The sequence below is a fragment of the Oppia nitens genome, unplaced genomic scaffold, assembly GCF_028296485.1.
Source record: "Oppia nitens isolate AA-2021 unplaced genomic scaffold, nextdenovo-longstitch-racon4-pilon3 scaffold1_pilon_pilon_pilon, whole genome shotgun sequence".
Lineage (NCBI taxonomy): Eukaryota > Metazoa > Arthropoda > Arachnida > Sarcoptiformes > Oppiidae > Oppia > Oppia nitens.
Window position 1 is genome coordinate 11909057 of NW_026533199.1, and position 13478 is coordinate 11922534.

General features: G+C 31.4%; 2 protein-coding genes across 2 annotated transcripts; both read right to left on the reverse strand.

Annotated features, from left to right (window-relative positions):
- Window positions 1-3702: 3702 nt before the first annotated feature.
- On the reverse strand, window positions 3703-5834 carry LOC128951937 (uncharacterized). Its single transcript, XM_054297245.1, has 2 exons — window positions 5451-5834; window positions 3703-3764 (listed from the first exon to the last, which is right to left on the reverse strand). Exons 1-2 carry the CDS (start codon window positions 5791-5793, stop codon window positions 3736-3738), a joined length of 372 nt encoding a protein of 123 aa, XP_054153220.1. The 5' UTR covers window positions 5794-5834; the 3' UTR covers window positions 3703-3735.
- Window positions 5835-6273: 439 nt separating this feature from the next.
- LOC128951515 (uncharacterized) lies at window positions 6274-9191 on the reverse strand. Its single transcript, XM_054296762.1, has 2 exons — window positions 7418-9191; window positions 6274-7112 (listed from the first exon to the last, which is right to left on the reverse strand). The coding sequence occupies exons 1-2, from the start codon at window positions 9189-9191 to the stop codon at window positions 6274-6276; spliced, it is 2613 nt and encodes an 870-aa protein (XP_054152737.1).
- Between the last annotated feature and the right edge of the window lie 4287 nt (window positions 9192-13478).

The following is a 13478-nucleotide window of genomic DNA, read 5'->3' on the forward strand; positions in this document are numbered from 1 at the left end:
GTTTTATCAAAAGGTTTGTTTTTATTTTGATAAGTGTTCCCAATTGTTGTTCCTTTCAACTGTTTCATAACACGTTGTGTGACAACGCTAATCATATCGGGCTTTGTATTGTCCGTATGAACAGTTTTATTCTGTAGGCCACTATTGCATTGTTGTCCGAATTTATTAGTGTTTGGTTGGGCTATTTTTTTGCCAAACTTGACAGCTTCTGCGTACTGTACCCGTTCATATCTCGGCCGTCTGTTATCTGTAAAGTTTCTATCTTTTCGAGCTTTTGACATAAAGTCGTCACTACCCTTAATAACGGAGAATAGTTCTTCGACAGCTGTACATTTATGAGTAATCAAATTGCGATTAACCTCATTCTGTAGTCTCGGCTCTAGGTTTTCGACAATTATTCGCATCTGCTCCTCGACATCCATTTTCGGAGCATATGATTCAATTAATGCTAGTATTTCATAAAAATACTGTTGTACCGATTCTTTGTCCTTCTGTTTCCTGGCTTGAATGAGTGCCGTCGGCGATTTCATTATGAAAAAGTTATAAAACTTTTCCTTTAAAGCTTCCAATATTTCGTCTAATTTCAGAGCTGAGTTTTGTTTAATAGATCTCAAATAATAGTACTTCGCAGCTGGACATTGTTCGAAAGCAATGTACAGATTGTCCACCTCCTCTTCTGCCGTCCATTTGCGAATTCGACTCACTGCCTTATACTCTTGAGACCACAAAGTAAAATCTTTATCCTCAGAAAATTTTGGTATTGGAATTTTATTCCCTTCCCGAGAATGGTGTGTGTCACCTATTGGCAACGGTGGTGCAGATGGTCTTCGACGATTATCTGCTAAATTATGTGCTATATTTGTTGACACACTGGCCGCTGATGTTATCTCATCGTATGTAACACTTTCCTCTGGCTGTTGGAAATGTTCTGGCTTATCGTCCGTATCCATTGCAAAATTTTTAATGATTAAAATAACTTTTATTTAAAACAACTTTAATTAAATATTTTGATTAACAAATACGTATATAATTAATTCAATAATATTCTTTAACATATAATTATATAATTAATTGATTAAATATAGATTAACATATAAGTTTACTGTTCAATACAAGATAGACATTTAAATCAAAGTATTCAATTCATAATCATTAAGTCCAGCAAACTGTACTTCACGTCTATTATTTCGACGCCTATTTCTTGAATGAGCTCTTAGAATTGCCAGTTGTCTTTGTGCCCTTTCTGCGTTTGCCATATACGTCACATTTCGATTTTCTTCACCTGGTGTTTGCTTGTAGACACTAACAATTGCGTCACCAAAGTTGACCATATTAAATGATTTGGGCACGCCTTCTGTCTTGTATTTTAACTCGGATAGGTTACATTTTATAGTTTGATATACTTTCTTTAAAGGAAACCCTTTCTCGTTTAATCCGATTATGAATACTTTTGCTTGCAATTGATAACAGAGATCTTTGTCTTTATTTTTTGTAACAATCCATTTATTCAATGCATTTGTTATTATTATTGAGCTGACATTTGTTAAATCCATATCAATTTTAAAATTAAGATATATCAGTTCAGGTAATGTATATGCCAAATAGTTCACATTGTGTGAATGTGAGATAAACAAACTAAATTTATCATTAATTGTCTCATAATTAAAATAATCACCATGTCCACCCCAATGTTCTTTGAAGATAAGTTTTCGACCAAAATCGTATTTTAAAAATAGAAACAACATCACAATAACCAATACTAAAAATACAATTTCAATAATAGCTGTTGCTGACGTAAATATTGAAATAATCTCTTCCTTTAAATTACCAAAGGGATTTACATAGCTTATTATATCTGGCATTGCGTTAGCTGACCGTGGTATAGATATAGCAAATCCGGCACCCAACAATCGGAAATAACGCGTGTATGTTATAAACCCAAAAACCATAATAAAGGTTATAATCATTTGGGTAAACTCTCTGACCATCCCAATATAATACCAAAACATTGACTTTGTTTTGAATGTATATAAATTGTTTTGCATGTCTTTAACGATCTGTTGAATTGCTTTTTGAATTTTTAATGCATTACCAGCTATTTTAGTCAACTGTCCATCAGATAGGACAGCATTTTTACTTATTAATGCCGTCTTATTGAATACTGATTCCAGATTTTCCATATGATAATCTGATATCTGATCCCATGGATCTTCAGTAAATCTTTTTGAAATTTTATGAATCAAACTAGACTTGTATGAGACGTGTCTTACTTCATGAATTGATTCCAATTCTTCAGAATATGGTGCTAAAAGAGTTTGTCCGGTACTGTTAATAAAAATGTCACAATTTGATTTTAACTGAATAATATCACACCAATAAGTAGTTATTATTTGTTTTGGTGACTCGTGTCGACATAACTCAATGTAATGTGAAACCATTTGTTTATGAATGGCATATACGTAAGGTAATACAGGTATTACTCCGTACTCCTGTTCTTGTCTGTATTTTATAACACAGCTTTCGACTATTGCTGTTTCATTCCAATCAAATATGGCGCGAGAACACGGTGTTGGATTTTGTAGTGTGGTCGGAAAATAAGTATAACAGGTTTTTTGACCGACTGAACTTAGGCAGTCCAAAGATTGTTGCATGATTTCATAATCAAGTTTACCGCTATCCTCATTAAACATCCAACTAACTTCTCCCAAATCAAAGGTTATTAAAGCTTGTTTTTCGTTATTTGCTACGAATTTACAATCATTAGTATCACATGGTATGGGCAAAAACGATGGTTTGATTATTGTAAATTGATTTTGTAAATGTCTTGGTTTTATTGGTATTTGCATATGAATGTATAGATAACATTTATTATCCATTATTCTCAGATCGTGTCCAGCAATTGGTAGCTTATAATACAATCCAAAATCAGTTTTTCTAATTGCCAACTCGTAATTTGTCGGCAAATTACTTTTAATTTCTTTTAGTATTTCCTGTATTTTGTTAAAATTAATCAGTTTTCGTGGCAATTTTCCGTGAGAAAGTTCAACAAATATAAGATCCCATTCACGTAAACTATCGAGTTCTAGTGTTGTTAATTGTTGTAAAGACAGTGCTTGTATGGTAAGTATTCGATGAACGTGGTCAATTTTAGCTTTATGTGTCACGTATTTGGCCATCGAATCAATTTGTTGATTCATTGACTCCTGAATTATTGTCATTTTCTTGTTAACATTTTCGGCAAAATCGGCAACATTTTTTGCTAAAAGTGCCGTTTTATTTGCAAATGTCTCAATAGTATTGTGTAAAAATCCCATATGTTTTTCCAAATTATCAACTCTATCTCTTAAACCACGAGTGGTAAGATATCCAGCAGCCGCTCCTGACAATCCGCCAACAACCAGAGCTGCGACAGCTGCTGTTACTAAGGCTACCGTAAATGGTTCACGTTTTATACGTTTGTGTGAAGTTATAAACTCTTTTCTAGATTCCTCCAATATCTTAATCGTGTCCTCATATAGTTTTTCATAATACTTATATATATCTTTACACATATGTCCGTCGGAGCCTCCATATTTAGACAATAATTGTGGGTTGATTTCTTGTATGACTATATTTGATCTGCTTACATCCACATAACTGAGTTGATTTCTATTGTATATTTCAATTATATTCTGATTTATCGTATCTCTATAAACATTTTTTTGTGGGGTTTTTTCTATTATTTTAAATCTTGGATTATTCAAAACTTCCGATTCTGTTATACACTGCAAACATAATTTAATTTCGTATCGCAAAAATATTGATATCATTAACTTTGAACTTTAATAACTTTTTTATTTTTTAACTTAAATAAACAAATTTGATATCAAATGAAAGAACACTTTTCAAAGTTTATAAGTCAATAAATAAAATTGCATTAATTATCATATTATCTATAAAAAAGCATAAGAAGTAAGAAATGGTAAAAAAAGTTATGTACAAAAAGTATTTTCGTGAAATCAAAACTTTAAATATTATTAACAAAATAAAGCTATTAATTTAGTAAAAACAATATTAATATCGAGTATTGCCTCCGTTGGCATCAATCACAGCCTGCAATCTTCTTGGAACACTTTGGATCAGCTTTTCTGTGACTTCTTCAGGTATATTTTTCCAGACATTAAATAACGACTCTTTAAACGCAGAAAAACTTTTTCTTTCGCTCTTTGGCACACGTCTGTCCAATTCATCCCATAGATGTTCAATAATATTGAGGTCAGGGCTCTGTGGCGGCCACTCAAGTGTCTCAATTTGATTGTCAGACAACCATTTCTTTGCCAATTTTGATGTGTGCTTTGGGTCGTTGTCCGCTTGAAATAAAAAATCATCGCTTATTTGTAGATCTCTGGCACTCTGAAGCAAATGTGGGGTCAAAATATCGTTAACGTAAATGTAGCGGTCCATAGTTGATGGAATTTCGACCAAATGGCCAACTCCCTGGCCTGTCATACACCCCCATACCATAACTGATTTCGAGTGCTTCACAGTTGGACATATATTATCAGGATTAATGCTTTCGCCTCTCTTTTTAAACACTCGTTGGCGACGTTTAGTACTAATAATCTCAAATTTTGACTCATCTGACCACAAGACCTTCCTCCAGTATGACATAGGCATCCGGATGTACTTTCGTGCAAAGTCTAATCGTTTTCTCTGATTTGTTAGGCTTATCATTGGACGTCTTCGCGCAATACCACTGTAATAACCCATTTCTTGAATCCGGTGTCTAATAGTGTTTCTGTGACACAAAATGTTTCTGGCGGCCAACTCTTCCTTAATCTCATCGGTGGTCAACTTCTTATTTTTTGCCACAATTCGACTCAATATCCTGTCCTGTTTAGCACTGGTACATCTTTTTCGACCACTTCTTGCGAGATTTCTAACTGTCCCGTACTTTTCGACTTTCTTTACAATTGATCGGACAGTATTATCAGTTGTTGTAAACAGTTCCGCTATTTTTGCGTATGACTTTCCGGTGCTGACTCTCATATCATACATTTGTTGGCGAATTGCATCTGAAAATTCTTGTATTTTAACCATTTTTATGATAATCACTGCATTTACTGTTTATTTACGTGTATTCAAATTAATAACAATGCATTGGAATCAATTGGTCCCAACAATGTGTCTGAAATCACGCGCGTTTTAAAAACACGAAAATAATTTTTGTACCTAAATTATTAACACCTATAACTTTACCTTGATATATTTTGTTATTTAAACCATTGTTTTGACCATCTAGTATATCAATTTAATTGTGATTTATTACTCTATTATTTGATATCAAATTTGTTTATTTAAGTTAAAAAATAAAAAAGTTATTAAAGTTTAAAGTTAATGATATCAATATTTTTACGATACGAAATTAGATTATGTTTTTAGTGTAGATTCATATGAAAATATATTCATACATTTTACAACAATACCATCCAAATTAATTTTTGGAGGCGATTGTATTTCAATTTTTATATAAGCATCCCATGACTTTTCAAACACATATGCTCGCCCAGTTTTGACAAAATTAATACCATTTACCGAGCTATTAATTAAGTATTCAGGATTTGTGAATTTACTTGCAGACTTAGGTTGACTATAACTCATATCAATAGACTCAGATAACTTTAAAGAAATATCATTTTCATCTTCAAAGTCAGGTTCGGGTTCAATCATTTCATCAGGCGTTGGCATCCATCTTCCACCTCCATATTTGAATTTTCTTTCAGGTACAGGACCAGTTCTGTTTCTTTTAGGCATATCTTTCCAATTATATTTAAATTTTACTTCTTTAAATCTATCAGGCAAACTTTTAATTTCATTTTCGTCAATTTTTATTGAAGTTTCTTTTTGTCTCTTTTCTTCCAAAATTGTCTTATTATTGATATTATTTGATAATGTAGTCAATATTTCCTCATCGTTAGTATTGTTTAGATTAGAAGTTAATGTTTCGTTGTAAATATCTGCCGTTGTATTTTTGTTGTCAATGATCTCTTCAGAACTTTTCACTTCTTTTTCCAATATTGTAGTAGTAACATTATTTATTGACTGTTCAGTGAACACCTGTCCTTTACCGTCTTCATATTTACCAAATAAGATACTTCTTTTCGATACACGATAACTTTTAGTTTCAACAAAAATAGTTGAGAATAACAAATAATACACAAGTTTAAATTTCCACATATTCAATTTTATTTAAATTGTAAACAATTAATAAAAATTCTTAAACAAAATTAAAATTTAATTTCTTATTCGTTTAAAATTTGGAAAGTCTTTATTAAACTTTTCCCTAATCCATTGATAGCCATTAATATTTGGTATTTTATTACGTAAATGCTTACAATAAATCTTTGCGCACAATCGCGCGTCTGTGATTGGATTATGAGTTTGAATGTCCGCAACGTCATGTATTTTTTTGTTTAATATGGCGTAACTCAAATACATAAGTCCTATTGGTTGACCTCTATTGTCAATAAAGATGTCTTTTAAATCCACTATCATGTTATGTGATATACTGTTGTCCAATTCCAAACACTTGAAATCATTGAGTATATCAATACCGACAATAATTTTTCCAACAATAATTTCCTTAAGTGTTTGTTTGACTTCTTTAAATGGTACAGCTTTTTCGCCGTGCAGTGTCGGCTGTAAACCTGACCAACGATTAAGATAGCTTTTGATTTCATTCCGCTTATATTGTATCTTAGCCGCGTATACCAACTGATCATTATCACTATTACCATTGAGCTTCTTATCAAATGCTATTATGGCTAAATAACCTGCGATTAATTGATTGTTTTGTCCTTTTAATTTTTCCAAATCGAGTGACAAGTATTTGTATTTCGTTAGTAAATCCTTGTTGATAATTGATGGCTTTCGACCACTGGCCGTTCCTTGATGTTGTTTTATTTTACCTTTACAACTTTTTTCTGTATGCCCGTCATTACCACACATATAGCACCGATAGCAATTATATGGATGATGTTTAAAATTGTAGCCGTTTTGTTTGCATTTTATACAAATTTCAAAAACTCCAAATAAATCTTTATAAATATATGGTTTGTCCAATGTTTTATTTTCTGTTAATAAACAACACGATATTAGTTTTATTGCAATTTTATTTATCTGACAATTTTGACTTGATCTACAGTTAACAATTTGTCACAATAACTCTTATGCAATTTATAGCACATGTTTAGATTAGTTTTATTTATTGATACACCATTTGCTGTAAACTTAATACCTAAATCAGGTATGTAAAGTGAACTAACGAATGATCCACTACTAGACATTCGTGGTTTGTTGACATATATCTCAACACCGTAAACCTCACGAAATCTCTTTAACATAAGATTCGACGGGTTATAAAAAATTGATTGATTACCTCTGGTGTTTATCAATTCACTTGGTTTAATTTTTGCCACCCGTAGTTCATCTTTAACTCTTATAAACCGAGCGTCTTTATTTAGCCTGTGATTATTGAGGTCAATAATCTGACCAACACCAGATTGTGTAAAGTGAATAGCCTTGTTATTCATAACAACAAAATTTATAAAAGGGTAATAAGCCGGGACAAGATATTCGAGTATTTGTGTGTTTGTATTGTAAATCTCTATCTGTATCGGCTCCGACATAACGACAAGTTTATTGTCGCTTATCTGCAATCGAATCACTTGTTTGCCCAATATACTGAACGTTCTTCCGATACTATGCTTAAGTCCTTCGTTATGATACACGGCCACCACATTGGATATTTTATCGGCTGTCGTTATGTAAGTGTCAGCAACGAAGAGATAATTTTCACTCATTGCAAGTGATAATCGTCCGCCTAATATGGCATCATTTTTGATCCAAAATCGACGACTAATACGAATAAAATTTCGGTGAATATATTCGAAAACAATCACCCCAATTTTATTTTCAAACTGTACAATACATGGCACAAAGCTTGATAGGTCATTGTGATCCAATAAGGTCACACCATGTACAGGTAACATTAGGTCAGCGACCTGAAATCCACCACAGAATTTTTTATTTTGTAATTTTAGTTGATATACTTTGCCATTTCGAAGAAATACCAATTTATAGAAACTTTCAGTGATAGCTGTTACAATTGGTATACGACAGTATTGTTTGTAACTACGATCTCCCGTTTCCTCTGAATATTGCGTGATATAGTTATTTGTTATAACAAAAACGTAATCTTTAGGTGTCTTTGGCTTAATATCAATAACCTTTTCATTGACAATATTATTAAACCATGGTGTCAACTCCACACCAGAGAAGTAATGATATTTACTAATGCGACCATTACTATAACCCACATAAAAACAATCGGTTGATGTTACAAATGCGGTGACAGTGTTGTTACCTGTCAGTGTATACCGTCTCGGGTTTAACGAAAATTTAGGATACATATCATGAGATACTTTTTTTATATCAAATCTCCTTTGTCCGAACGGCGGCAATTTAAAAAAACCATCAGCAGGTTCACGCTTTGAAAATATGTTGGGCTTAACAACTTCATTGTTGTGGTTGACATTTTTGTTAGTGTTGACAACGAATTTATTGTTGTTAATGGACTTGTTGTTGTTAACGGTTTTGCTGTTAACGGGTCTGTTGTTAACGGGTTTGTTGTTAACGGAATTATCGTTAGTCGACTTTTGTTTGACAACTACCGAATTCAGTTTTGCACAAATTTTTGGTCTGACGGTCACCTCCTGTACGTAGGTTTTCGATTTGCGTGAAGTCTTTTGTTTTTTTTTATTATTGCTGTCATTTTCGTCGTCTTTATCTTTATATGCTTTTAATCGTTTGTTGCGATCAATGTCTTCCGTAGTTTTTTCTGGTAATACTATCGCATCATAATTTAAGCGATCATGTATTGTTATACCGTCTGTAATATTGTTATCGGCAATTGTGTCGGATTGCACTTCTATAGTTATAGTCTCAATAGGTATAGTTATGTCGCACTCTCCAAGGTCACTACTTGATGTGCCATTTTCTATGGATATTTCTTCAGCGATTTTTTCGCTAATTAACTCTTCAAACAATTGGTTATACTCTTCGGGTAGTATTAGTTGAATCTCTTCGGATATCAGCGCATCCATCTCTTGAGATGTTGTTAATGTTGTCTCTTCGGGACTTTTCGATCCCATTTCTGAGAAAATAAACACTTACGTTAATCTCTTGAATTCAATATTAATAAAAAAAATTACTGAAAACTTTTTGGTTTTCAGGCCCGCAATCCAGCGGAAAAAAAATTATCGAAACGGCCTATTGGCCAGACCGACCAGGAACCCGGTTGGTTCAAACCGACCCTTTTTAACGGCGGTTCCCAGTTACCTGTGACTATATCGGCACCTACCTTTCCCTCGCTAGGTCCGACAATCACTACCAATTAATTTTAATAAAGCGCGTGCGGCTTTTTTGACCAGCACCGCTGCCACCACATAAAATGTGGCCCGCTTTCATTTACCGATTCTGGCCGTTCAGGCCACACCCACGGTCAGTGCTGTTCGGCACTCGACCGCCCGTACTCCCCAACTATTATATATTTACACTTACTTTTCAAAATATTATCAATCAGTTTTTATATTGAATGTCTTTATTGAATTTATTAGTAATACATTAATTACATGTTTTAATAAACTGTTAGGTTTGAGTACAAAAGCCAGAATGGCTTAAAACTAAAAAACATATTATTATAAGATAATATTTTTACATCAAATAATATTCAAAAATTACTCATCAATATTATAGCTATTTAGTGGTTATACCATATAAGGAAAAATAATTGAATAATTATTATGCAAATGAAGTTAAACACAAATTCAAGGATATATATTAATTAAAAAAGTAACATCAAAAATATAAACTTAACATTCAATTGTAAATGTATATGTAAATCTAGTAGTATATTAATATAGCTGTATATATAGACAATTACATGTCATTATATTTTATAATAGAATTGCTAAAGGGGGTGGCTATGGTAAAGTAAGACCTCTTACCCCCACCCACATAGATCGAGAATTTTGGATTTTACCCCCCCCCAGGGCCTAGAGACAAAAAATTAGGAGGCCTCCTACAATGTAAAAATGCAGTAAAAATATTCACCCACCCTATACCCCCACCCCCTGAAATCCCTGAAAACCTTTAGCAATACTGTTATATATATTATTATAATATATCGTAAAAAATATTATATCATATATTAATAATATAGGGCGATGAGGGTTCACCAGTTGTCGTATCAATAATTGATAATCAAATACAACCAAAACAACAACGTATAGGCTCTGGTTTGATGTCATTATTAGGAAATGAAAATCAAAGAAAAAAATCCCAGTTATTAATCGGTATACTATCAAGTGATCTGACCTGCGGTACGGTCGATGGCGGCGGCGGACAACCCAATATAGTTACCAGTGTTGCTCCGTATAGACAATGGATTAAAGAGAAAACTGGGATCTAATTAGTAATAATTATAATAATAAAAATACTATAATATAATAATTTTATTAATTAATTATTTTTTCTCAGATTTAAAAAAAAATATTATTTTAATTATTTGAGTTTTATTTTTTAAATAATAATTTGTTTTGAAATATAATAATTATTTTATAAACAAATATATATATATATCAAAATTTTGTTTTTTCTTGAATTTTTTTTTAAATATTTCAGTTAAATATTTTTTTGTTGAAATAATTTTTCAAAGATTGTACAATAAAATCAAATACAATAAAATATTTTTTTTATATATACAGTAAAACCAATTTACTGTAAACAACAATCTTAATATATGGATCCCATTGACAGAAATTACTTATATAGAAACTTTCTAGAAATTTCCCTATTATTTTGTAGATTTTTACTTTTAATTGCAAACACTTCTTATAATATACGTAATTACATGAATACATGTGAAATTAGATACTATTATTTAAAACATATTAATATAAAATTATATATATATATATATATTGATATATAATTTTATATAGTATACGTGTATTTTAGTTTAGGAAAATATATTTTAATACAAAAAAAACATATATTAATTAATTATCATAGCTTTAATATAGTAAAATTGATCACAAATCATAAAACAATAAAAACAATAATAATGTTAATTTTTGGCCAATTAGTCCAAATTGTTTTATTAGTATTATTATCAGTAAATATTTTGCTAACCAAAACTAGCGCTGATCTCTGCGATGATACTACTATTACTAATACTAATCCGACTACTTCTACCCCTATCCCTACTACTACTACTACTGCAGCTGATCCAACTACTACTAGGGGATCTATAATAGGTAGCCGTATATTTGAAAAACATAATTTAGGTTTTTCCATATCATTGATGACCAAAACTGATGGCCAACATTTATGTGGCGGTTCTATAATCAGTCCCCATTGGATACTAACAGCAGCCAGTTGTGTATATAAGTAAGTATTATAGTAATTTTATAATATTTATATATATATTGTGTGTTATTGTGTTATATACGTAATTATATGAAAAAAATTTATCATAAAATTCTTAAAAATCCTGGTGTGCAGTATTGAGTATTATTGAATTTTAAAACATTTTCATCAAAAAAAAAACCAAAAATAAATGGGTTAAAAAATGGTTTTGTAAATTCCCCCATTAAATTAACTTAATATTTCCAACAACAAAAAATTATGGTTATTTCTAAAATAATTTTCATTAATAGATATAAAAAATATTAAATTTTTATTAAAATTAAAATATAATATAATTAGCTACAATTACTAGTTTAAACTTGAAGTTAAAATTCTAAAAACAAAATTTAGATTTCATCATATTTTCCTTAATTTTAAGAAACAATTTTTGGTTTAAAAAAATTTTCGGGAAAAAGTTTAATTGCAAAACTGTTGGTTGTAAGGGTTAATGGTATTTTTGTTTACCCATCCCCATGCATATATAAGTTATTTATATCTATATATTTAAATCAACTAACAAATAAAATCATTATTCATTAATATATTCATATTCATAATATAATTCATTTTGTTTTTATTTTATTTTACCCCCACCACCACTACCATCCCCCGCCCCGTTAAACCACTCTATCGTTCAATCAATTTCCATAGTCGTCCAGTTTATAGCTTTATTATAGGTATGAGAAATGATTATTATAATGGAAAAAAATGATCAACGAAACGGTCGACCAAATTGTTATACATCCGCAATACTCGGCCGAAACTCACGAAAACAATATAGCATTGGTTAGGGTTGACGGCTATATTCGTGACCACATATTGAACGATATAATAGGATTGTCAGATAAACCAGTTGCCAACTGGTCGTTAGCCTATGTACACAGTTTGAAACCAGTGCCCCAAACGGATAGCTATTTTAATCCCAGAGCGAGAACACTGAATACCCGGACAGTCGGTTTGCAACAGTGCACGGCTATGATATCATTGTCGGCGACAACAACAACAACAACGGACAACAATACCAACACGAATGCGACAACAAAAACACCGATTATTAATGAAAATAAAGTTTGTTTGGTTGCCTCTAAAGGAAAGGGTGTCTGTAATGTTAGTATTAAAAAATAAATAGTATAGTAGACATGATATATATTTATATATTTATATATATATTTTATATTACAATTTCTATTTATACTATAGAGAGAGAGAGAGAGAGAGAGAGAGAGAGAGAGAGAGAGAAATTTTAATTTATAATTTTGTTTTATTTATTTATTTGAAATATTTATCTAAAATAATATTATTAAATAATAACAACAATAGGGTGATGAAGGTAGTCCAGTAACAATAGATAATCAAATTCAACCGATTAAACGATATAATAATAATAATAATAAACTATTAGTCGGTATTGTATCGGTCGACTTGTCCTGCGGTCTCGTGGGCCGACCCGATGTCGTTACCAGTATTCAGCCATATCTACAATGGATTAACGAGAAAACCAATATAAGTGCTATTAGTAGTAGTAATAGTAATATTACTACTTCTACTACTACTAAAAATGATAATAATCCAAATAATAATACTGTAAATCGTCCGATACTCGGTTTACCCGATTATTCGGTTTATTTTACCGGTTTTCCCGTGTCGTTGATCAATGAATTTATTGAACACTATTGTGGCGGCGCTATAATCAGTCCGTATTGGATATTAACAGCAGCCAGTTGTGTATATAAGTAATATATATATATTTAAATTTATTTTACTCTTTTTAATTAATGATTATTTCCTCTATTTCTTCCATATCACACACACCATCACACTATCCAACCCTAACACCAACCCTAAACACCAACACAAACACCAACCCTATCACCAACACCAAAACAGTCGTCCGATTTCTAGTTTATTTGTTAACGTCGATAATCCAAAATATGTTATTAATGAAACGGTTATTATACGGTGTCGACCAA

Bases quoted from the DNA above. Each gene is read 5' to 3' on its own strand.
- LOC128951937 (XM_054297245.1), bottom strand. From the start codon at position 5,793: ATGCCTAAAAGAAACAGAACTGGTCCTGTACCTGAAAGAAAATTCAAA. The intron at 3,765-5,450 runs GTATGAATATAT...TTATGTTTGCAG, and splicing joins GGATGGTATTGTTGTAAAAT to TGTATAACAGAATCGGAAGT.
- LOC128951515 (XM_054296762.1), bottom strand. From the start codon at position 9,191: ATGGGATCGAAAAGTCCCGAAGAGACAACATTAACAACATCTCAAGAG. The intron at 7,113-7,417 runs GTAATCAATCAA...GTTTATTAACAG, and splicing joins TGAATTGATAAACACCAGAG to AAAATAAAACATTGGACAAA.